At 49.2% G+C, this 24,571-nt stretch overlaps 2 protein-coding genes across 13 annotated transcripts in view; one reads left to right on the top strand and one right to left on the bottom strand.

Annotated features, from left to right (window-relative positions):
• The window catches only part of TCF7 (transcription factor 7), a 57,759-nt gene extending 43,203 nt beyond the window's left edge, over nucleotides 1-14,556 (top strand). For 2 of the 10 annotated variants that reach the window (XM_031598413.2, XM_031598410.2), the window contains exons 5-12: nucleotides 101-191; nucleotides 2,251-2,337; nucleotides 3,960-4,070; nucleotides 4,194-4,356; nucleotides 4,722-4,829; nucleotides 7,289-7,337; nucleotides 8,581-8,653; nucleotides 11,089-11,599. In XM_031598413.2, the coding sequence (XP_031454273.1) occupies nucleotides 101-191; nucleotides 2,251-2,337; nucleotides 3,960-4,070; nucleotides 4,194-4,356; nucleotides 4,722-4,829; nucleotides 7,289-7,337; nucleotides 8,581-8,653; nucleotides 11,089-11,389 (983 nt within the window). In that variant the 3' untranslated portion in view covers nucleotides 11,390-11,599. Of the gene's footprint in view, nucleotides 1-100; nucleotides 192-2,250; nucleotides 2,338-3,959; nucleotides 4,071-4,193; nucleotides 4,357-4,721; nucleotides 4,830-7,288; nucleotides 7,338-8,580; nucleotides 8,654-8,797; nucleotides 8,799-11,088; nucleotides 11,600-14,255 lie in introns of those variants that run through there. The other 8 variants (XM_031598415.2, XM_031598414.2, XM_090150806.1 and 5 more) reach the window with 7 other exon arrangements.
• A 1,638-nt stretch (nucleotides 14,557-16,194) lies between these two features.
• SKP1 (S-phase kinase associated protein 1) lies at nucleotides 16,195-24,097 on the bottom strand. Of its 3 annotated transcripts, none has more exons than XM_031598430.2 (6): nucleotides 23,971-24,097; nucleotides 21,278-21,374; nucleotides 19,285-19,358; nucleotides 18,413-18,556; nucleotides 17,633-17,773; nucleotides 16,195-17,450 (listed from the first exon to the last, which is right to left on the bottom strand). In XM_031598430.2, the coding sequence occupies exons 2-6, from the start codon at nucleotides 21,372-21,374 to the stop codon at nucleotides 17,415-17,417; spliced, it is 492 nt and encodes a 163-aa protein (XP_031454290.1). In that variant the 5' UTR covers nucleotides 23,971-24,097; the 3' UTR covers nucleotides 16,195-17,414. The 3 variants fall into 3 exon arrangements, with proteins under 3 accessions (XP_031454290.1, XP_031454288.1, XP_031454289.1); XM_031598428.2 differs by lacking the exon at nucleotides 23,971-24,097 and adding an exon at nucleotides 23,735-23,854; XM_031598429.2 differs by lacking the exon at nucleotides 23,971-24,097 and adding an exon at nucleotides 22,939-23,336.
• Between the last annotated feature and the right edge of the window lie 474 nt (nucleotides 24,098-24,571).

Here is a 24,571-nt window from a genome sequence, read left to right as displayed (position 1 = left end):
GCATTCCCCACTGCCCAGCAGTGCTCACAGAGGAGGATACGGGGCTGGGAGGGTTCATTTCAGTGCTGTCTCCATCTCACCTCCTCCTCCCTTCTCCCAGCAGTGCATCGACCTTCCCAGACCTCCGACATCCCCGGCTTCTACCCGCTCCCCCCGGCTGGGGTCGGCCAGATCACGCCCTCCATGGGATGGTGAGTGCAGGGATGCATGGGGTCAGCTCTGAGACCCCCCTGTATCCCCTCCACGTGCTGAGCAACGGGGAGGGGGCTTCACTCCATGTGGGATGAGGGCTGCGGTGTTGCAGGACGGCTGTGAGGTTGTGCTGTGGCTCTGTATGCAACTGGGATGGTGCTGCCTCTGCCTGCGTGAGGAGGTGGGCAGAGAGCGGGCAGCCTCTGTGCAGCTGGTGATGGAGGGTGCCGTGGAGACATCAGGTTGGATGTTAGGAGCAGTTTCTTCTTCGAAAGAGTGGTCAGGCACAGGCTGCCCAGGGAATGGAGGTGTTGCAGAACTGTGGCACTTGGGGACGTGGCCCGTGGTGGTCAGTGGTGTGATGGGGTGGGGTTGGACTTGGGGATCTGAGAGATCTTTTCCAACCTGAATGATCCTATGGTTCTGGAGACATCCGGGTGTGAAAGCATGTTGCCAAACGTGAAAACACAAAGAGAAATTTTTTTTTTCTTTTTTCTTTTTGGTTGGTTTATGAATTTCATATTCCAGTTATTTAACCACAAGGAAACAGAGGCTGAGGCTTCTGATACAGAGTTCGCCTTCAAAGAGATGGCATTTTGCTTTCTGTGCTAAATGTGCTCCTCTTGGGTGATGACTTAACGCCTCGTACGATGTGATTCATCCTCAGGAGGAACAGGCACTGCTGTGAGTGTGCTGTACGTAGCATGCATGTGGCTGGAGTGAGGCAGGAGCCTGTGTCTCCGTGCAGGGCTGGGTGCTGAGGACATGGCAGCTGCAGCAGGAGCAGCTCGCTGGCAGCACACGCTGTGCCTGGTGCCCTGCAGCAGGTGTGCTGGTGGCAGCTGATAGGGACAGAGAGCAGCAAAAGGCAGCCAGCCTGGTGAAGCAGCAATGCATCCCAAAGTATGCTGTCTGGAAGAGCTTTTCCCCTTACTCTTGCCTGCCCAAAATTCATGGAAGGAGCCCTGAAGCACTCAGAGCCGTGGCTGAGGTGGGGACAGGAGGGAAGCACACACAGCAGCGGCTTCTGCCGTGCCCTTTGCCCCCAGTGGGGACAAAAGCCTGGTGACAGTCTCCTGAGGACAGTGGGATGCGGGCAAAGCCACTACACCCCCTACATCCCACTCCATTTTCCAAGCACTGCTCCCACCACCGGGGCATCCTGTGCTGTGGCTGCAGCTCTGCAGGGCAGAAACCCTGCGAAGCCCCTCTGCGGTGTATCAGGGCCATGATTACAGCACACCCCATGATACCAGGAAGCTCTGGGTTCTTTGGGCTGGAAGGAGCTGGTGCCATTTGTAGGGCAGTGCTGCATGTCACAGCAGAGCAACACCGGTGTGGCTGCACTTCGGGGTTCAGCGCTTTGGGGTTCAGCCATCCCGTCTCGCCCTCCCCAGGTGTCTGGGTTTCCACGTGCGGTTTTGGGCTGGGAGCATCTCCTGGCAGCCCGACAGAGCACACTGAGGTGTGTTGGAGCTATCTCCATATGAAAACATGGGGGCTTTCCCCTGCTGAGAGCAACCAGGAACTTCCTTCAGGTTTATTTGACTATCTTCAAAACAATTCCCAGCTCCAGGTCTGGTGCGTGCCCGATTCCCACTACGAAACAGCTTTAAAAAGAAGCACAGGACCGGGCTTTGGGCTTGTTTGCAAACAGAGGCAAACTTCTGGGGGCAGTGTGGGGTGGAAGAGCTGCGTCTCCTTGGGGCCAAGGCAGAGAGGTGCTGAGCAGCCTCCAGCTTTTTGGCCAAACGGTGCTTTCTTATTTTTTAAGCAGCTTATTCTGTGCGATAGCAGTATCTCTTCTGCCCACCTCCGTATTCAGCACTGCAACAGGATACAAGATAGTTTCTCAAAGTGGGGGTGGAGGGAAGTCAGGTGTGGATCCAACCTCTACAGGGAGCTCCCTAAGCAAACCCCAAACCCGGAGCAGCACAGGGCGAGGGCACCGAGCCCCCTCCGGGACCCCACTGCTCCAAGCCCCACTAGCACAGGGGATCTTTAGGAAACAGCCACGCAGCTGTGGATACTTGATAGACTCTTTCTTCCCGATCCCAGGCAGAGCCAGTCTGTCTATCCGCTCCCGTCATGTGGATTTAGACAGCCGTATTCGTCAGCGCTTTCTGCTGGGGCTTCTTTCTCCAGGTGAGTATGTGGGGCCGGGAGCGGCTCGACGCCCGCAGCTTGCAGTGTGTGCAGGAGCAGCTTGCAGCCCAGCGAGTCAGGGCAGTGCCCGGATGCCCCCGGGAGCAGCGAGCGGCCAGGGAGGATGCTCAGCAACTGGGCTGTCATCAGCACAGGTCAAAAAAGCAAAGCCAGAGAGCCCTGCCTTCAGTGCAGCACTGGAAAAAGGGGTGAAACCCATCGCTCCTTGTCTCTGACCGTGGTGTTGTATGCACCGCTGAGTTTCGCTTTGCAGAGAGCAGTGCATTTTCCTTGATTTCAGCCTTAGAAGCAGGACAGGCAGCAGGCAGTTGCTGGCATCGCATCTAAACAAGTCTGAAGTCTGCAGCTGATACGCAGCCCATGCCTGCCCCGTGCTGCCCTGTTCCCACTCCAGTCCCATGCAGGGCTGGGGGCTGCTTTGTGTTTCTGCAGCATCGCCAGCCCCGAGGAGCGAGCGCAATCCTGCACCGTCTGCATCTCTGCTCTGTTCTCCATAGTTTGTCTGCTTTGTGGTTACATGTACCCCAGCCCCACTGATGTCCCAGGGAGCAGAATGCATCCCATAACTGGGGATCTCAGAGCCTGGTACCTTGGGGTGTGCTGATGGGCAGGGCAATGGCGTGCCCCTGCTCCGGCTGCTCCTGCACCAGCTTTGCTTCTGCTTCATGTTGTCCTGAAGTTAGCAACGGATTCCCACAGAAAAACTATGCAAGCCCTCTATCCACACAAACCTCTATCTGTGCAGCAGGGGCGGGAGGGTGCTGCCAGCCCACCTCGCTCTCAGGGCACTGCTTTTTTGCAGCCCCAAAGGCTCAGGGCAGGGATGTGCTGACGGTTCCCTTTGGGGCCCTGCAGCCCTCAGGTGTGGCACAGGGGTTCCCACTCACATGGGGCTGGGTTTTGCAGCGCTGCTGCAGACAGGCAGTACACCTGGCCAGATAAGGATCAGACTGTGCTAGTGGATTAAATTAAACAGCTTTTCTTTCTGTGCCAGCATATCTAACGAGCAGTTCACCTCCCATGGGCGATTCTGCCCTCTTGAGCTGCAGTCAGAGCGTGGCAGGCCTGGCAGAGCCGGCGGCTCTGGCTTTACCATCAGCAGCTCGAGGGAGCTAATGAGGCCTGAAAGGCAACGAGACCTCTGATGATCTCATCCTGTGTTGGTGGAGAGCATTGCTCGGGCAAGGTGCACCTCCTAGAGTTGCACTTAGTTCATGTTCAGACTTATGCTTTTTCTGTGGGGTGGTCCTAATCTCTCAAATCCAAACGTTGGGTTGAGTTTGTTGTTTCTTCTTACAGCACTAATAAGATATTGCAGCAACAGAGATCTGAGTGTCTGAAACACAGGTTGAAAGCACCCTTGATCTGGGCCCTGCTGGCAGGGCACCGGGGAGCGGCACGGCAGCGTTGCTGGGAACAGCAAAATGATGCCAAAGCCCCACTCCCATCCTGCGCAGCCCCCCTGGGTCCTTTCTGCCCTTGTTCTGCTTTCTGTGCCCTCTGCTTGCCGTCTGCTTCCACCGCTCCAGAGAGCCACCGAGGGACGGCCCCCCCAGCGCCCCGCTGCCCCACGAGCGCAGCTCACCCCATCTCCATTGCAGGTTCACTCACCCGCTGATGCTGGGCTCCAGCATGCACACCACTGGCATCCCACACCCCGCCATCGTGCCCCACTCTGGCAAGCAGGAGATGGAGCACTACGACCGCAACATGTGAGTTCTGGTCAGGGCTCCTGATCTGTGCTATCACTGTGGTGTCCCATTGGGTGATGCCCATGAATCACTCAGTGACACCGAGTGCTTCTGACACTGATTGTTCCTTTTGTCCCTCCCAAGGAAACCTCAGCCAGAACCAAAGAGAGAGAAGGAAGCCAAGAAGCCCACTATCAAGAAGCCCCTGAATGCTTTCATGTTGTATATGAAAGAGATGCGGGCGAAGGTCATTGCTGAATGCACGCTGAAGGAGAGCGCGGCCATCAACCAGATCCTGGGAAGGAGGGTAAGGGCAGGTGGAGGTCCCCAGGGTTTTGGGGATTGGGGGGACATGCAGATGTCTCCGGACATGAGGGGAGCAGGGGAGAGTTTCTCTCATCGCTTTGATGGAGACTGGGACTTCGGGGGTGTTGGAGGCATTGCACGTCCTCGGGCTGTGAGCAGCTGGTAGGGAGCCCCAGAAGTGGGAGAAAAGGGAGATCTTGTACCCCAACAGCAATGCAGTGGCCACAAGGTGCCCTACAAGACCTGTGTACAGCTCCAGTACAGCATCCCCATCCCCTGCACCTGCCCTGGGATGCTCTCCCCTCACACCCTGCAGTGCAGTGTCCCCATGGCAGGGCAGGCTGAGTGCTGTGCTTGTCCCCGCAGTGGCACGCGCTGTCCCGGGAGGAGCAGGCCAAGTACTACGAGCTGGCACGCAAGGAACGGCAGCTTCACATGCAGCTCTACCCCGGCTGGTCCGCGCGGGACAACTACGTGAGTGATGCTGCGCCTCGAGTCCCATAGATGTGACCCAAAAATAGCCCAAAAATGACCCATGGGGGGAAGAGATGGGTACCGGTTGTCCCCGGTAATGCTGTTTCGGAGGGGATGGTTTGGATGGAAATATGTGTTTTGGCATTGGTTAGAACATCTCTTTGGCTGCTCCTCGTGCACAAATGTTGTAACTGCAGCTGCCACTGTTGTTTAGTGCCCAAGGAAATAGAAGCAGAAAAAAAAAAAGAACTTTTAAGTGATGTGAATGATGTTTGGAAAGCTCTGTCTGTTGACAGGAGCATAATAATAGTAGAAAATAAGATTTAAAAATGCAAAACAGGAGAAAAGAAGCTGCTTTGCATGAGATGAGTGCTGAGCTCAGCCTGGCAGGGGCTCGGTCCAACTCTGGGACCCCTCGTAGGGCTGCATCCCTGCAGTGATGCTGTGTCCTGGGCCCTGGGGTCCCTGTGCTGTCCTACAGGGTGATGGTCACTGAGCCACCACCTGCCCTGCTGGGACATTGGTCCCATGGGGCCACCACGACTGAGCAAACCAAGCACACCACGTTCAAAGTATTCAAATGCAGCTGTAGCAAATGCAGACAGCAGCGCTGCTTGCTCTGCTGGTTTGTGAGCTGGCCCCAGCTCCTCGGAGAGGCTGATTCCCAAGTAAGGGTGCTGTTAAGAAAATCATAAATCCATGTTCAAAAGGGGAGAAAAAGGAAAGCTGCTGCAGCAGGCAGAGAGGGACAGCAGATCGAGGTGCATGCTCTGCCCATTGCTCTGTGCTATGTCCCACCTGGAGATGCAGGGCTGGGCTCCCCAATGCAGTGCTCAGAAGTCAGCGTCAAGAGAATTCATTTCCTCTTTACTATGTTAATAGTAGAATAGCAAGGCAATAAGCGAGCTTCTAGTGTTGCAGAAACATGGGATGCAGCCTTTTCTAGTGGCTTTCTAACTGTTTTGATCTCACATACAACGAGCCCTGCCTAACAAGCTCGTTAGAGACCTGAGGCAGGGTGCAGAGGGCTGTCGAATATCCACCTGCTGCTGGGCTCTGCTGCTCCATGCAGGATTCCAGTGGTTCCCTTGCAGCCACGTTCTTTGTCTTGGAGCTGTGCTTGGAGCCCTCCTTCAAGCACCATTCAAAAAGCCCAAAGTCCCACAAAACATCCTCAAATAGCCAGAAATCATAATCAATAATGTCCTTACGTAAGCGTAATAATTAGCAATAAGTAAATTGCTGGGAGCTCAGCTTCCATGTGCAGCTTTGCAGGGTCAGTACTGGCTTAGATCTGGGATGGCCATGGAGAATCTGGGGCAGCACCCAAGAATGCTTCTCTGTAGGCATCCCTGGAGGGCAGCAGCAGAGGTGAGAGCTGGGCATCATTGTCCTTCAAGCCAAGTACGTCCTCCATGGAAATCCCATCCCTCCTGCTTCTCTCCTCTTGGAAAGCACCAGGAGTTCTCCTTTCCCAGCCAGCACGCACCCAGGCTCAGAGCACAGCAGCTCTCCCTCCAGCACTCATGAGCAGCTGCTCCAGGTCTTGAGGTCGCTGCAGGAGCTGCTGCTCTCTCTGGAGCCCCGTCGAGGAGGAGGAGGAGGAGGAGGAATGTAGGTCACCTCCCCGCACGTGACTCGGTTATTAGGCAGGAAATACAGTTGCTCCCACGCCGAAGAAAGAGCTCACCGCAGCGCAGAGCTTTCCACCTTCACTCAAACCACAAGAAGTCATACAAAAAGACAGAGGGCAGAGGAGCCCTGTGAGCCACGCTCCCCACGCTGGCCAGATTTGCTCCAGCCCCTCTGTGCCCTCCTCCCTGAGGTTGTCGGGGAGGAAATCCGGGGCTAGCACTGTTTTGCTGCTGGGGAGTGAAGAAAATCTGAGAACAAGAAATGAATCCACAGGTGCAGAAGGGCTGAAGTAGAGAGATGGGTATTATTAAAAAAAAATAGCAGTAGAGGGCTGGGTATTTTTTAAAAGTGCCCAGGGATTTGTAAAGCTTTCCCACATGACATCGGGATGCTCTCCTGATGAGGAGTTCTGATCACAGCGGGGATCACAGTTCTGCTGCCCTGTGCAGATGGAACCTCCTGCAGTGCTTCGAGTGGAGCGGGAGAGCTGGGTGATGTTCAGACCAATGTCCTGCAAGGAGGAGCTGTTGTGTAACTGCATTCAGCAGGGAGGCTGCAGTGTAAATGGGGGGCTCAGCTGGGGGAGGAAAGCTGAGAAGGCGGTGGGGTGATAGCAGTGATGTGGCTCCATCTCTGAGTTCCTGTGGATGTATACATGTGAGCCCTACTGCCTGCAGTGCTGGATGTGAGGACACTCACCCTGGTGGTGGCTTTGGGACTTCCCTGGGTGTATTTCTCAGAGCTCAGACCAGCTCTGCCCAAGGCCCCATCCATCCCCCAGCACTGGGAGCACAGACTGATGGGCTTTTCCTTGACTTTCCTAGGGGAAAAAGAAGAGGCGGACACGGGAGAAGCAGCAGGACTCCAACTCAGGTAAATCGTGCTGTGCTGAGCCATGCAGCCCTCGGTGCTGGACACTTTTTGTGCAGAATGGATGATCCCACATAGTTTTTGTGGGATCTTTGCCATATTTTCTTTTGTTCTCTCAGTCTTAACCAATGATCTGTGCATTTCATGAGACAGAAAATTAGCATTTCTGTGAGTTTTTTATAGATTAGTTTGAATTAGAACACGAGTAGTTCATGGAAACTGAAAATATAAGATATCATCAAGTGCTTATCTACATGTATATATTACTGCTAATTATGCAGAGCACCCAGGTGAGTGCCCCCCACAGACTGCCCCAGACCCTTTGCTGGCTGTGAGCTGGGACCAGCCCTGCCTCTGCTGCTGGGATTGCTGGGATGACACAGCTCAGCTCACACAGCTCCACTAATAGCTGTATGATGCCCTTTTTGAGCTGTCCATAGAAAGCAGTTCCAAAAATGTGTCCCAGTAATGGCTTTGGTTTAGTTAATGCTCTTGATGGCATTTGGTACCTAGGATGTAGAGAATGCAAGCATTTCAGTGTATATATAGTGTGTATCTATCCATGTAAACATACGGCTCGTGTGTGATAGAAAAATACTGATTTCACCCTCTATGGATGGGAATATTGCTGATGGTGCCCAACAGCACTCACTGCTGCTGGTGCAGGCAGGAAGGTGCCCTTCTCCAGTGCTGCAATAGGGCTGGAAAAGCAGCGTGTGCCTGAAGGCAATCCCAGGGGCTGCAGGGCAGAGCTGTGCAGCCGGGGCTGATCTCTGCGGTGCCACCTCCGCTTTCCTGCGCTTCTGCAACGTTTCCTCTCCTCTCTGCTGCCCACAGCCCCACTCGCTGGCACCCGGTTAGGTGCTGCAGGGAGCAGGTAAGGAGCACTGCAGGCAACAGCTCTGTCACCTGGCAGCTTTCCCAGCCTTTAGGAACGTGGAGGTGTCACAAAAAGATGTGAATTTCCTGGTAGTGTCCTGCAGCTGAGCTGGGTGCTGCTCCTCAACCCCCTTCCCCTGCTGCGATCACTGGTTATTTTATTTTTTTTTTTCCCCCTAACGATCACTTTTTTTACAGGGGAAATGGTGCCACCACCATTCTGTTGCAGAAACAAAACTTGGGATTGTAGTCTGTTAGTGGTGTGTTAAGCGGCTGAAATGATGTTGCCTCTTTTCTTCCTCCTGCTCCTCCTCCTCTTTGTGCCTCTGCCTTGCCCATTCTCCGCCACGCATGCTTCTGTGTTCAGATCCTGCCTCTCCTAAGAAATGCAGAGCTCGCTTTGGCCTCAACCAACAAACGGACTGGTGCGGCCCGTGCAGGTGTGTATCACATCTCCACCTCGCGGGGTTCTCCTGGGCTGCGGGTCTGGCACTGCTTTCTGCTCCTCCGCACACCAGGGATGCTCCTGCAGGGCTCTGTCTGGGCTCCCGTGGTGGCTGTTGTCCCTGAGCTGCCATGGACAGTGTCCATGCGATGCCAATGAGCATCCCTGGTGTAAGAAGCTTATTTCCAGCTCTGCCTCTGCGACCGTGGTGTGGGGCTTTCCACCCATTTATAAACACCGCTTGAGGGCCAGTTGTGAGTAGTGAAGGTCTTTGCTAATTTTTCTGAGGTTTTTCCTATTTATCCTAGAGCTAACCGTGTTTGTTGAGATGCACCTTGTTGGTTTGCAGCACCCAACATGGAGTGGGAAAACCCCAAGCAAGGAGCTGGTTTGCAAACGTTCCACACCTTGGGTTTCTAGGGCATGACCCCAGAATGAATGTGCTTATTGCAGCTTGAAGCAGGGGAAATCATTCAGTCCATCCAAATCTGAATCCTGGAGCAAATCCCCAGCAGTCCCTCATGGCTGATGTTGGCTGAGTGAGGACCGGTGCCTCCCAGACCCAGCAGATCACAAAGCCCCAGATATGAGCAGGGAGGTTTAGCTTAGGAATCCTTAGGTTTAGGTTTCCCCGTCCCTGCAGACAGCCCAGGTCAGGCTGAGTTTCTCTGAGCACTGACAGAGCTGTGGGTTTCCCTGCTTATTGTGGGAAGGGGGACCCGATAGCCTTAAAGGTCCCTTCCAACCCAGACAGTTCCAATTCTGTGACTTCATTTGAACTCTCCTCATTCAGCTTTGGCGCTAACCCTCTGCATTGCTTCCAGTTAACACAGCCTGCTGAGTTTGTAGACCTTAGCATGCTTTTTTATTTAACTTTTGCCTTTCAAATGCTACTTAGTCACATCTTTTCTGCAATTGCCTGTACTAACGGACTGCTGCCAGTTCAAGGGCTTCTGTCCTCCCTGCAGTGGTCGCAAACACCTGTAGAGAGCAGCTCCCACCTGAGGTTCCCACTCCACAGGACAACAGTGGTGAAAAATGGGTGTTCCTGGTTGGAGGCTTCACCCTTTCACCAGGACAAGATGCTGCAGGGTGCTGTAGTTCCTAAAGGACAGGGATACATCCTTTTAGCTGTATAGGAGCCATGTAAGCTTTAGTATCAAATCTGCTGCTTCTCCATCATTTTAAATCAAATTGAATCAACGAATCGATGAATCAGCTGATAGGTTTCTGTCATCCTACAGGGAGGTCATGGAGACTCTCCATCCTGCAGCTGCTCCTGAATTGTCTGTAGGAAGCACGGCTCATCCTGGGGTTGGCTGCTCTGGGAGGCTGCAGCCCATGTAGCGTTCCATGTTCCTTTCAGCAGCGCTGTCGTGTTTCATACCGTGTTAATTGGGTCAGCCCAGCTAACGATGCCACTGACAGCAGTGATGCCATTTCTCTTGTTCGCAGCCAGTGCAAAGTCGTGTTTAATACTGGGCTACTTAATGCATATTCCATCACTGTGTAGTTTTTCATTAGTGAGATCAAAGGGAGGTGTGTGTGCCTGATCAGCCAGTTCTCCATTTGATCTGTTCTCCTCAGCTGAGGCGGTCGAGGCAGGGAGCTGAGCAGAAGGAAGGTGTTCTTTTTGCCTCTTGTAGCTGCGCTGTTGTTATCAGTGCCTCGAGCAGGGAATTGCTCCCTCACCACTGTTAGGCGACGTCCTCAGAGCTCTGTGCTTTGGAACGTCTACGGAGCTCTGTGTTTTTCCCTGAGCCGCTGCAGAGGATGCAGAGCAGGTGATTGAGGGATGCTGGCAGTCACTGCCCCCACCTGGGTGCTTCTGCAGGAAACCCTCATCAGCAGGACCCTGCCTGCAGGGCTGTGCCGGAGCTTCCTCTCCCACGTGTGTGTGTGGCATTTTGTGCTTATATCTCAGCTTCTGAAGGGACAGATCACAGCCAACACGTCAGCCCAGAGAAGCCATGAATGGCTTTCTGGATGGGTGGAGGTCAGAGGCTTTTGCTGCAAAGCAAAGCAGCCGAGCAGACAACGTACTGCAAACAAGGCTAGGGCCGGGGTAGGAGCGCTCAGAAGAGCTCGGGTCGATTTGCTTTGCCGTAGGAACAAAGCTAACGAACGATGCGGAGCGCAGTGGCACGGCCTGACCCGGCGCCGCTCCACGGCTGCGTCCCGCAACGCGGCACCGTGGCAGCCAATGGGGGATGGCGGCGCGGCCGGAGCGCTGCTGCCGCCGCCGTTATGGCGCCCCCTTGCGGGCGCGGCGGAGCGACGCCGCCGGCTCGCACCCACAGACGGCGGATCTCCGCGCTGCGGCTCCGCGCCGTTCCGCTCCCCGCCCCGCACTGCGCTCCGCTCGGCGCTTTGTGTGCGTGACCGTGAATTCACCCTTTATTTACAGATAACTCTCTTCACTGTTCATAGGAGGAAAAAGAAGTGCATTCGGTACTTACAAGGAGAAGGACGCTGTGCCAGCCCAGTTTCTTCCGATGGAAGTGCTATAGACTCCCCTCCCTCCCCCCTGGATGCACTCCAATGCATATCCTCTGCTTTCCCTTCAGACAAGCTTGCAGCCCCCGCAGACTCCACACACAGAGAACACACCGACCCCCTCCCGGTCTCTGCTCCCATCACAGCTGCTGCCTGCTCCTCCAGACCCAACCCCGGGTGCTCTCCTGCACCCGCAGAGCCCTCAGCCTGCAGCGTGGCTTCCACGGGGACGTAGTCCTGCACCACCCGCGTTAGCTGAGACACACTGGGCACTTTGCTCTCCCGCTGAAAAGGACCAGAGGCCCGGCCCAATTCCCTGTTTCACTGCAGTTAGGCAACAGAACGATTGGAGGATGCTGGAAAACATTTGATTCTTTGGGGGGAGGGTGGTGGTTAAAGATAGCAAAGTGATTTTTTAAAAGGTTAAAAAAAAAAAACAAACAAACCAACAAAACTTGCCAAAATTTGAAGTGCTGATGAGTAAATAAGGCTTTTGTCCCTGCCCTGTGCTGCTTTTTTGTTTGTTGGGGGCTTTTCTTTTTTTACTGTGTTATCTGTGAGTGTGGCAGAAAGCAAAGAGAGACTCCCCAGCTTGCTGCAGTAGGTGGTAGGTGCTCTAAATCTAACACTGGCTTCCATGTCCTGCCTTCAGAGCTGCTTTAGACTGTAGTCCTGTAGCTGTTTTACCACAGAGCTGGAAAAGCTGAAATAGGAGCCTTTTGTAAAAGCCCTTGTGTCTGAAAATGAAATGTAGCGATGCTAGCTTTCCGATCTGACTGAATGATAGAGAAATATTTAAACTAATGAGATGTATTTTTTAAACTTCTTGTTTGAGAACAGGAAGGTACTGTTTACAGGTAATAGTCTGTGTGCAGACACGCTGAATCCCATCAGTGTATGGCAGGGCAGAGGATTGCTCCCCACGTCAGCCCGGCCCAGGGTCTCCCTGCTGTTTTGCTTGATTGTTGCAGATTCAAACAGCAGGAATTGCCACGCAATGGGCTGGGGAAAGCCTCAAAAAGCCTCCCCTTAACTCAGCACACACGAGGAGCACGTAGGGCAAGCAGCCACACAGCCTGACTGAGGCACTCAGGAGCGCAGCGCTCCATCTCACAAGCCAGGCTGAGGCCAGGCTGCAGGAAGGAGCTGAGCCCAATGCTTTCCCTGCTGTGCAGCCCGGAGCAGCAGCACCCTGCCCTGCCCTCTGCTCACAGGCTCTACTTACCCTCTGCAAGATCAAAAACGTTTCTTGCTGATTTGGTGTCTAACTTTTTAAAGAACTTACCTGAGCTTTTTCTAACAGATCTCCCTCACCCCTCGCAACGAGGCCAAACGTGAAGGCATTCTCTCCAGCCTGAGAATATTTTCCAGGTTCTGGTTTCTTACCTTTTGATCTGTGGACAGATTCTGATCTCCATAAACTGATGTAAATCCCAACTTAACCAAATGTATTGATTTTCTCTATGTTTACACACTTGGCACACAGACCAGAGTCCGGTCCGGTGCGTATTTTTTCCTGCTTGAAAGAAATGTATTTTAGACTGCTGAAGAGAAAAAGAACACCAAGCTGAGGGGGAGAGGGGTCTATTTTTTTCTACTTTACAGAATAGGTTTTAGAGTACTGACTACAAATTATGTAGTAATATTATTGTAGAACTGCAAGAAATTTAAGATGACCTTTATAATGTAAAAAAATATTTTTATATTTTTTTTCTTAAAACAAAAACCCGGATTTTTTTACATTGGACTCAACTTCTTAAAACAAGTTTATGCATCAAAGATTGAAAATTAAAAAAAAAAGACCACTGATTAGTCTATAGAGCATCTCTGGGTTTATTCCCCTAATTTAGGTACTTCTGCTTATAGTAGTGTAGATCTTTAACTCGTTTTAGTTTAGAAGACCCAAACTTATAGCTTTATTCCTCTTCTATGGAAATGTAACTTGAGAAGCACTGAATGAAAGCGACGTGCACAGACTTACAGAGCTGTTCTAACCCTTAGAGGAGTAGCATTACCTGGAGTGCCCGCCAGCAGCACACACTGCACTCAGAGGGTTAACAGTGCAGCCCTTGCTCACACACCATCCACTCATCTTTAAGTTATTTCAGCAAGCACAGCAACCCAGCGAGCCATTCCCAGACCTGACACAGACTCTTCTGACAATACGTTATAGATATAAACCTTAAAAAAAGCTCAACTCACCGTTCTTCACTTTGAGACCCTCTGATGTAAGGTGCTGTCCAAGTGACAACTACTGTAAAAGGCACAGCTGACAAATCGGCCATCAGTGGGCACAACTGGGTGTAAAGCTGGCATAACGTTGTACCTGCTTGGTATTTCATGGTTGGATGAAATGTAACTTAGCAGCAAAGATGGCTATAAAGAAAAGCCAGATGTCTCTAAGTAACACCAGAGGAAATTTAAGGGAAAGTCCTGACCAGTATTAACCTGCATGTTGTGACCAAGGACCGAGTAGCACTAAGCAGCCCTCATTCATTTCAGAACTCGTTAGGATTTCCCTTCATCTATTTCAAGGCTACTCACAGCCCCTCCATGGTGCCCGTGCTGCCCGCCTTGGTCAGGGCATGCTGACCAGGAAAAGACCCATCTGTGTTACAGCCTCCTCTCATCACTGCTATTCCATCCAATTCCTGCACAATCTCCTTGGTGAAACCTGCCTTCCCTCCTGCAGGAGCCATCCCACGTGCGTTCATGCACAGAGGTGGGCATTCCCACAGCACACACAGGTACACACTTTCTGACCGATGCTCCTGAACAGGTCTCACACCAGCACAGCATCATTTCGGCCTTTGCTGTTACCTGAATGCTTATATGGCACAACTGAGAAAGCATATTTCTTTCCCCAAAACATGTAAGAGAGCTCAGAGCTGCCCATTTCTGAGACAAAACAGCGAGCTGACCAACTTCTGAATACATGCCCTATGGTTAACAATGCCAAAACAGAGTTACTTTTATTAATGCCAAAAGAAATCTTTAGAAATGCTATATGAAGTGTTATTATTTTGTGTTCATGTGCTTTTTTAATAGAAGGAAAGCATCGCCCTGAAGTTTTTAATCGCAAAAAGAATTTCTTTTTTCAGTTTTTACAGCAATTTCAACCTCTCTTGAAATACATATTTGAATTCCTGAAACCAGTTTGAATGTAGAAGTCATGGAAATACCACTTCATTAAACCAAGTACAACCACTGTATGTATGTAGCAGGGATAAATGTTTTGCAGCTGTACTTTCATTTGTCCAATGATTATCCATCATTTGTTGTAATTTTTTTTACTTCACCAAGTTTGTATTTTTTGGCTTTTATGTTCAAAATATGTTTATAGCTTTATAAATAAAGTAATTGCCAGACTGGCTATTCAGAATAGGCCACTGGAAATTATAATCCTATCAAAGCGTCAATTAATTATTCCTTAGAACTGAAGAAGTTTTTTTGTACTTTTACGTTGAAGCATTTTAACATAATTTCCAGTAGCCTTCAATAAATAAGGCTGAAACTGTGAGCCACAGAGAATACTTCCTTCCACATAAACCAACCACTACTGCTGACCTCCTCCTCCCCCACCGTGCCCCCATTTCATCACTCCAGCCAAGAGCAGCACTCCTGATTAGGCCACGACTTGGGAAAGAAGTGTTTATGCAGCACCATGCCAGTTAATGATTAACATCAAGTCCAGCAGTGGAAACAGTGGACAGTGTCTGTGTTTCAGGTGTTAGTGTTACATGGCTGCCTGCTGATACAGGACACACAGCAGGTTCAGCTGAAGAGGAAAACCCACACAGCAGCTGCTCTGTACCCACAGCACCCCTGCAGAAGGTCCCTCTCTACAGCTTGTACCAGCAGAGATTCAAACAGGTGTTCTCTTGCATTGCCATACACATCAGGTACTGGGACAAAGCCTGAGCCAGCACTCTAGGGGAATTCAACCAGAGAAGGCAAGTTGTATGGATTCCTAATGAACAAGGCTTCTAACATCAAAATCTGTCACAACGCCATAATGCTCTGAGCACAAAGCCAGCCCTTTTGCATACTGTGCCATACTGCCACAGTAGCATCAGCTTTGGGCAAACTATTCATACCAGCAGCCAACTGGCACAACTCTGGAGCAGAAGCCAAAGCCCATTTAGTTCACCATTGAAGCATTTGACCACAAAGGGTTATTTCTTAGGCAAGCTGTTTTAAGAATTAGCAATTCTTGCCACAGGTGCTTTATGCAAACAGTAGAAGCAAGGCTACAAGGAAGACAAGTTAAACTGCCTCTGTCTCTTCCTCATCTTACAGCACAGGGAGGCACCACATGAGGCAGCAGCTACTGCTGACCAACACCTCAAGGAAGCATTTGTAGGCTTCTACTACTGAGCAGAACTACAGTTTCTGTATCAGAATGGTAACTTCAAGGATGAAACCAGTGTATCCTGAATGCTTACTTCATGCACAGACCTGGATTTATTTCTTGTAAGAATGCAGGGTAAGCTGAACACTGAACTACAAGACCTGTTATCAGCAGCTTTTCACTACTGGTACTTTAACAGAGTTGTACTGTTTACAATACAGGATGCTTGGCAGGCTTTAAACGTCCCAATCTGTAACACTGGAGCATTTTATGCCCACTGACAATGCTATCAGCAGCACAAAGGCAGGCCCAGCAGCCTTATGAATAAGCATATGTGACCAGCAGCTGCCTCCAAAGCACGGATTGAGTGCTGCTTTAGAACAAGTTATGAATGCTTTCATTAATGGTTACATCAAAGCAAGATTATCTCAAAGCTGGTAAGCCATCAAAAAAATCCATCTGGATTTAGCTTCAGACTTCACTTGAGGCTGCTGACTGTGACTGACCAGCAGCTTGCATTCTAATCATTTAAAATAGATAAAGAATTTCAGTTAACCACTCCCTCAGTACTATTACTATTGCTCACACACTCAGTAAGAAGTGACAGGCTGCCTAGTTACAGATGATTAGAACCATTTGTATATAGAAGTTTAAAAGCCCTTTATTAATTCAGAAGTGAAACACTGATATTTAAAGTGAGATAAGTATGTTTATTAAGGTTCATTCTACTCTAAGATTTATACAGAGAATGGAATGCAATACAAGCTAAGAGCACACCTCAGATCTACCACAAAACCACCCCCTACTCCCTATAAGGGAACTGTAAAAAAAAAAAAATTAAAATAAAAATCAGGAAACCAGTTACTGTTTAACTAGTTGCAAGTGGCTTTGTCCAAAGAAGTCAAGCTCAATATTGCATTAGCTTTGTATGCAATAAGAAGTCTCTACAAGCAGAAGTATCACATACATAGGCAAAAAGATCTCCCATGGATACATGAAAACCATGTTTTAAAGAGCTACATCACAAGGGTAGTTTAAAATTGCCTAAAAAACAGCCACTAATGGCATGCACAGGTCAATAATATTAACTTTGGTAATGTCAGTCATTTTTGGTCAAACCTGGGTTCCACTTTTAGCAAAAAAAAAAGTATAAAAACACACCTGTCCTGTGCATAAAGCAACACACGTTCCATCTGCTAGCAGCTAGAGGCACAGCTTCAGGACATGGTAGAAGTCTGCCAAGTTTGCTGTCAGAAGCTTGCTTTGCTCTGGCTCACATCTTTCACTATTCAGGCAAGACCAACAGGACAAGGAAGTGGACAGATCTTTTTTCCTTTTTTTTTTTTTTTTTTAAATGCAGAACAAGAACCATCCTCAAAGTCATATAGCTTTAAGTAACACCAATTTTTCCAAAATGTCTCTGTAAGAAATCCAACTTTTTTTTTTTTTTAAACTTTATGTAGCTCCCCAAGACACATTTAATTTTAATTTTCCTTTCTGAAGCCATCAATACCCTGTAAATAAGTGTTTTGTTCTTCCTGAGGAAGAAAGCAAAGGTGGTTTTATTTACAATGGTGGAGTCAACACTTAAGATTGTAACTGGACTGGGAACAGTTAAAAAAGTATAATGAAAATGACAACCTTAAGTGCTACTTTCCATACAGAATCCACACTTGGTTCAGTTTTATTCATTGCAGAGTAAAGTAAAAAGACATCCCATTACACTAGTAAAAACGCAGATTTAAATTTATACTCAAAAAAAACAACACTACACATGCAAAGGGAACAATATCTTGCTAACACAACTTCATTTGCTGCTGCATTTGTCTAATATTAACAATTATGAACAGAGCAGTGCAACTAGTATTTGGAACAATCCTTACAGTGTTCGAGTGTCAGGCACAATGCTTCACTTCTCTTCACACCACTGGTTCTCCTTACGTACCTGGAAAAACAAAACAACTGGTAACTTGATGCAGTGAACATTAGAAGCTCAAGGGAAAGTAAACTCCCATAAGCATTTGGGTTTACTTACTGTGGAAAGGAATAACATTATGAAATTATGAAGCATCCCATGTTAATGCAGCAAAAAAACAGCTAAATTATAATTAAACCCAGACCAAGTACCTGTGCTTCTTCCTCTTCAGTGAAGTCATTCTTAATATTGAATGTCTTGCGAATTTCTTCTGGAGTTTTCCCCTTGATCATGTTGGCAACTGTTTTGCATGTGACATCAAGCAAACCTTTGATGTCCAAGTAATTTGCAGCCTGTAAAACAGTTTCCAAATTTAAAGCTTCAAGATCAATTTTCTCCCTCTGCAGATGTAATACTAAAGTTTTGCTCCCAGCACTGTAGAATGCTGTAACCACAAAGAACCAAATCACTCTGAGAAGCTTCTAGCTAGAACCCTGAATTAACTACCTAGAGTTTACTTGCCAAACAGGAGTCATTTCCACCATGAAAGCCCCATCTCCTTTCATACAAGGCTTTTACAACCTTGCACACACCTCGGAGATGTTAAATACTTGAGTGCTGTTAGCTAGCTAAGACAGGAGCAACTAGATTGAAGATCATATAAGATACTAATCTAGCTTTTTAAAAAATTTGTATTTATGCAGGTCTCTAAAACACTACTTAAAGTAATAAGCCATCAGCCAAGACTTAAAAGTGAAAAGAGTCAGCTGTAGGGCCACAACTACAGACAAGTATAGGAACTGATAGATGAGCAAGCATAAATTAGTGCCCAGCATGATGTTAATAAGCATCTACCATTCACCAATTTCAGCCAACTAGCTGCCCTTCCCACATTCTCTACATTAAGAAGTTATTCAAGAAGCATCAAGACATACTGGTAAAACAGAGGTCACTGTGCAGGCACAGCCTTCATGCTTCCAGAACATACTTACCAGGATCAGTTCAAAAAGTGTTCCTTGGTCTACTTTCAGAAATTCTTGATCCCACACAGGGATGTCATCCGTTCTTTTCTCCTTGTTCTCATCATCCTCAGGAGGAGGTGGATCATCTTTATGATGGGTGCACCACTGAATCACCTAATTACAGTTTTGATAATAAACTTTTACCCAAGTGACTTTCCCATTAGGCCCCAACTCTAACATAACTTTGTTTCAGGAGCACTGTACTTTTCCCTCTGGAATGATACTAGAATCACATGTTTGTGTTTCATCATTGTATATTTTCATCTTAAAAGAACTAATCCCCAATCCTGGAATCCAACAGTTTTCACAAAGCTCAACTGAGACAGCAGCCACTCAATTAAATACTCAGGATTCTAAAGAGCAGCCCCTAGCAAAGTTAACAATAAATCCTGTGCTAACACACACAGGACCATACAGAAGTAACATAAACCTCATTTTGAGGAGCTGGAACACTCACTGACTGTGACTCTCACTGCTGCCTGCCCTATTTAACCTTTCTCCTCACATTCTGAACTCATTAAGAGCCACCTCAGCTCACACAACCCAATTACAATCAGTGCTTTAAAACCATGAGATGCTAGTGAGCACAGATATCCAGCACCAGCCCTATGCCTGAGGAGCCCTGCCCAGCCTCCAACTGCCATTCCAGACGGTCACTCCTGTAGGTCTTTAATCAGGAGCTGTGAGCCTCATCCCAGTTCTGAGATAAACTGCTCGTGCACATGATGGTGTTACACTTGTAGCCAACACATGAGAAATATTTTGAACAGTAACATTTAACTCCAGCATTAATTTCACATCTCATTACTGATACACAACACGACCACTTCTCAGTGCCTTACCTTTTTTAAAATAGCTGCGTTGACATTTGGAAGAGGGACTGGGTCATCATCGCCTTCATCATCCATTCCCAAGTCTACAAATGGAAAGATGACTTGCAGTCAGCAGCCTAAAGCTTTGTTCTCCAGCCTGGGCTGCTTCATCAGTTCTCCACTATTCTAACAATACTGAGCTGAACAGACAAATAGCAAATGATCTCTAAGCTAAGGCACAAACTTCAGGGTGGTCTTGCAGAGGCACCGGTGCATTATACATGCTGGGTTCCACTAACTGTAAGCTAAGTAGCTTAACAATGCTGCCTCCAAAGAGATGCTGACATACTTTGAGCATGAACAGCCTATTAAGTCAGTTACTTGTCACAGCAGAACGTGATAGTTCCATGCTCTGGGAACAGAATGTTTAAGACGACATTTATGAACATTTACCATTTTCAATCCACAAGTTAAACCTAACTGTTTCAAATAAGATCTCCCATTCTTTTATCAAAGAACTTAGACCTAACGTAGTGAGTACAGACAATGTTTTGTCATGCATAGGAACAGTAAATACTGAAGCTGTTGTATTTAGACAAGTCAACTACTGCCATTAGTGGGATATCAATTAGTACTACTTTTTGTTTGGAATATCTAATTTCATAGATTCTAAAACCAAAATACTGACATTAAAGGGTATTGCATATGTTACCAATTACTAGAAACTCCAAATGCATGCTTTGATATTGGTGTAAGACATCACCAAACAGTCTATACTAAGTTGCTGGCACAGGGAAGTAACTCAAGAAGTACCCTATTGTCAGTCAGCTCTCCTCAGCTCATCCCCACCCCTCCTAAACTGGAGTTTCATCTCTTATCAGAAAATCAGTGCTTCATTGTTGGTTGCCTGATGCAACTTCACTTTTTATCTCCTCCCCTTCATTGACATCAAACAGGCAAAGCAGCAGGTATTAACTGATGGTGCTTAAACATCTGTACAGCAGAATGTCTTTTCTCTGTGCTGGTTAGCTGACTGGATCTTGGTCAGATCACTAAGAGGCCAGCTGGTGGTGCCCAGCTTTACAATACCTTCACTACAGGCATATTCATCAATACCTGTCTATCACTAAACACTGCCAGTGACAGAGCCTACGTGTGAGAAAATGGAGAGGAATTACATTCCCACTGTATTCCCACTGATTGCCAGGTTTCCTGCTCATGCTGCTCATCATGTTTGAAAGCATCTCATTATCAGAACTGAAGTGGTCCAATGGTTGATGTATTTCAACCTTGTTTCTGTTATTGTTCTTACATATGAGGAGTCACAACCAAAGACACACAGCCAAGGACTTCATTTTAACTAGAAAATATCTTCTTGTAGATCTAAGTTAACTCATGAATATGCCCAAAAACTGGAAAGAAAACAGTAAACAATGAGGATTTGCACCAGACAGATTAGACACAGTTTGCTCTGTATCTCAGCCATCTGGCAACTCCCCTCCCCCACCACGAGTTCTTTTGTTTCAAATTCATGTCAGCAAGAGATCAGAACCAACTATTTATCAAATAATTTAACTGCATAAATGCAGGTTCTCCCTTCAACTCTTCATTCATTGCATTAATTAATGTTTCCCTTCTCCATTTAAGACATTACAGAGCAACAATGACTTGCACAATTAAAAGAAAAGCTCAGCTTAATCTAAACTAGAAGTGTTTATTAAAGTTAACTTTGCCTAACTTTTACAGAACTGAAGCAAGCTGTAGGCAAAGCAGTGGGGGATTTATACTTAGTCAGCCTGCTGGGAACTGCATTTAAGAAGATAAGAAGAGGGCTGCAGTTCAAGGTTTGAGAGAAAATATTTATCCCAAACAACATTCAAGCTGCACTGGCAATTGTTCCAGCTGCTCTGACATGAGATAGCAAGTCAGCCCTTTGCAGCACAGCACCAGCTTGCCCCCGTGGGTCACAGATCCTGCCAAGAGCACTGCTGCATGCATTGCTACCTCAGCTTCATGTTCTTACCTTCCAGCATAGTCTTTATGGTCACGGACTGTTTTGCAATTTCAACATCGACTTCAAAAATCTCTCCATCTGAACTCTGCAGCTTAATTGAAGGCATCTATAAGAGAAGGACAGTTATTTTCACACAATATTCATCAGATTTTACAAGTTCAGCTGATTCAAAAATGTAGTTGCCTTCACTATTTACACTGCTTCTAAACAGCCGTGTCACCTGCAGCACACTTCAATTATTTGCTGCTTGAATCAACAGTCCTAAGTTCATTAATCCTGATGCTTAAGAAGGATTGATACAAATACACCAACCAATCATTTAAAATAGAAGGATCCTGGATTTTTTTCCTTAAGTTGAAAGCAAAATAAAATAGACAAAAGCACTTCTTACTAGTCAATTGATTTGTTTTTATGTACAGCACTACACTAGAGCCATCCTTCTCTTGAAACTGCCCTTCAACAATTCCAAAACACTGCTTGTCTTCAAACTCAAACACTGCTCATTTTAACCATTCACCGAGAGCAAATCCAAAAGCAGTTTCCAAATGATGGTGCCTGGACCAGAACAACAAAACAGAAGTCAGAAGGAACCTCCAGATGTGCTCCAGTCTGACTCCCCTCGACCCCAAACAGAGTCAAACAAACCAGACTACCCAGGATCAAACACTTCCTTCAGAAAGTGCTCTGCGTTCTGAAGAGCCTGAAAAAGCAATCCAGCCCTAAGAGGAACGCTATCAGCACTTAACACTGCTCTTACAGAGTAGGAAGTTACATCAGCACTTTGTTAACGTTAGGAAAAGGTAAGATGACTCAGTATTTTTACCAAGTTTTTCAGACACTGATAAGGCCTGCAGTGCAAGCAGAAGACTTTGAAAATTCCACTAATAAATAACATTTACAAAACAACATCTTCTCATACACTTAACTCAGAGCCAGAAGTCATGCACTTGTTACAGTAGCTACCAGGTTACAGCTTCTGTCTGAAGCTGTGCTCGAGCTCTGCAGAGATACTAAATGAAGGGACCTGAAAGACACAACAAACCTGACTGCCAAAATGTATTATTAATCAGTGCTTAAACTTGTGGGATGCATTCCTTTACCATTCAAACATTCATTTGCAGCAGACCAGTGCAACACCCGTATTTTTCCTCAACACAACAGCTTGAAAATACCTACAGCACATAACTGTAAGTGCAGCCTGCAAGTTGTTTTAGAGGAAAACCCCAGAGACAATGAATTTCAAATTCATTTAATTTCAAATTCACTTCAATCCCTTTCCAGACATTCTTCCCCAGCCAAGTTCAACCACCTAAGCATGCTGACTCCCTGCAGTCGTACCTGAAATACCAAAACTGGATCAGCTGCACCACCTGGATCAGACATACATTAACCTTTTTCAAACGCCTCCTATAGCTCACCAGTATGGCTGAGCCTGACAGCACTGCAACAAACCGAGGCCAATGAAGGCCAGCCAGAGTATGCTATTAAGCAGCTCACAGCAGCCCGAAGTCCTCATTGCTTTAATTTCCATTTGGCAGAGCAAGCAGCTAGTTAATGTTCACACAGCAATGTAACCCTATATGACAGTGCTGCTTCTAATTAGGATTGGAGTTCTGGAAGGACACAGCCGTGGCCGTTCTCAAGATATACACGTATATGCGAGCACCCACCAAAACCAAGTGAGGATTACACCACAATCCCACGCCGTAGCCTGGCCGCGTTCTGAAAGAGGGGGATGGGAGGGAACACCAAGGCGTTTTGCATTTACCGCCGGGCTGAAAGCACTCAGCACGAGCCCAGCTCCACGCAGCACCTCCCAGCCCCCTGCCCGTGCCTGGCGTTACATAACGCTGCTCAGCACAGCCGGGATGCAGAACAGCCGCCTGCCTCGGGGCTGCCGCGCCGCCCACACCTGCTTCCACCACGGCCTGCCTGCGCGGTACGGGCCTTCATCAGCCGAAACAAGCTGGCTTAGCCTTTATCGGCGACAAAGCGGCGTACCGCGTACACAGACATCGTCGTTTGTTACGTTTTAGCTGTAACAGAGCCCCGCGCACCGACGGGCCCCAGGGAACAGCACCAGTGTGACCGAACAGCCCCGAAACCCCCCGGATCACCGGCCGGGGTGGAGGAGGGGCCGCTCGGCGCCCAGTCCCGCCCACAGCAGCGCCGTGCGGAGCCGCCGCGCCCGCAGCGCCGCCAGGTGAGCGGGAAGGAGCGCCGGGAGGAGCCCCGCCTTGTTTACAGCGCGGCGCTTCCCTCGCAGCCCTGCCCGCCCCCCGGGCTCCGCAGCGCCGAAGCTCCCGGCCCGGCCCGACCCCCTTCAGCCGCCCCGCGGTCTCGCTGCCGCGCTCCGCCCGCTCCCAGCCGGGCCCGCGGCCCGGTCCCACAGCTCAGCCCGCCCGGGGCCGCCTCAGACGCCGCTTCCCACTCGGCCTCGACGCCTCCCGCCCGCAGAGGCCTCACCGTGAGGCGCAGGCGACGCCCAGCAGCTGCCGACGGGACCCGATAGCGGCGGCGCTCGGAGCTCGACTGCGGCGGCGGCTTTATGGGGGGGGAGGGGCGCGGGGGGAGGGGCAGAGGACCCCGCCTCTCGCTGCCTCGCAACCGCCGGGCTGCCCGCCGAGAACGCCTGAACGAGGCCCTCCGCTTCTCGCTCCCAAACCGCGCCGAGAGCAAGCGTGGTACGAAAAGCCCCGTACCGTATGCACTGAGATAGGGAAGGAGGGAAACGGAGCGGCAGCGCAGCGGGGAGAGCCGACGGAAGCCGTCAGTTTTAGTCAGGCAGTGGCGCGGTCGCACCGCATCGCCTCACAATGGGCGGGGGAGCGGCGCGCGGGAACAACGGCTGCGGCGCCCCCAGGCGGCAGGGCCGGCACTGAGAGCCGCGTTGGGCTGCGTGACTGAAATGTGGCGAGGACGCCGCGTGCGTGACTTCTGAGCGGTTATTTATCCACTGACAGCTCGCTCAGGATCGCTGTTCGTGTTTTTGGCAAAGCAGCGCAGCTCCACACCCCGATAAGCGCATGGCAGCGCCCTGCGGAGCGCAGCTGGGGCTTCCCCTCTCCTCAGGTATTTCTTAGTCCTGTGCCTTCACCTCAGCGACGGCCGCTGAGACAGCAGGCCTCGAGGCGTTCAGCAGGCAGAAAGCAGCAGGCTGGGCTGGGAGAGGGAAGGCTGCAGGGATTGCTGGCTGCAGGCAGCGTGCTGTCAGCCACGCAGCCCAGGTGAGCATGAAGTCATCTGTGTTGGTCACGTCCCTTAAATGAGGGTCTCTAAAAGCTGCAGAGCGCTGCTGGAGGC

Source organism: Phasianus colchicus, chromosome 15 (genome assembly GCF_987193195.1).
Source record: "Phasianus colchicus chromosome 15, bPhaCol1.hap1.1, whole genome shotgun sequence".
NCBI lineage: Eukaryota > Metazoa > Chordata > Aves > Galliformes > Phasianidae > Phasianus > Phasianus colchicus.
The sequence above is the reverse complement of the archived record's forward strand: the minus strand, read 5'-3'. Positions and strand labels throughout refer to the sequence as shown.

What these genes read in the sequence shown, in the direction of transcription:
- SKP1 (XM_031598430.2), bottom strand. Translation starts at nt 21,374, where the DNA reads ATGCCTTCAATTAAGCTGCAGAGTTCAGATGGAGAGATTTTTGAAGTC. An exon ending in CATAAAGACTATGCTGGAAG is followed by an intron (nt 19,359 to 21,277) that starts GTAAGAACATGA and finishes TTCCATTTGTAG; the next exon opens with ACTTGGGAATGGATGATGAA. An exon ending in CACTTTTTGAACTGATCCTG is followed by an intron (nt 17,774 to 18,412) that starts GTAAGTATGTTC and finishes ACTGTTTTACAG; the next exon opens with GCTGCAAATTACTTGGACAT.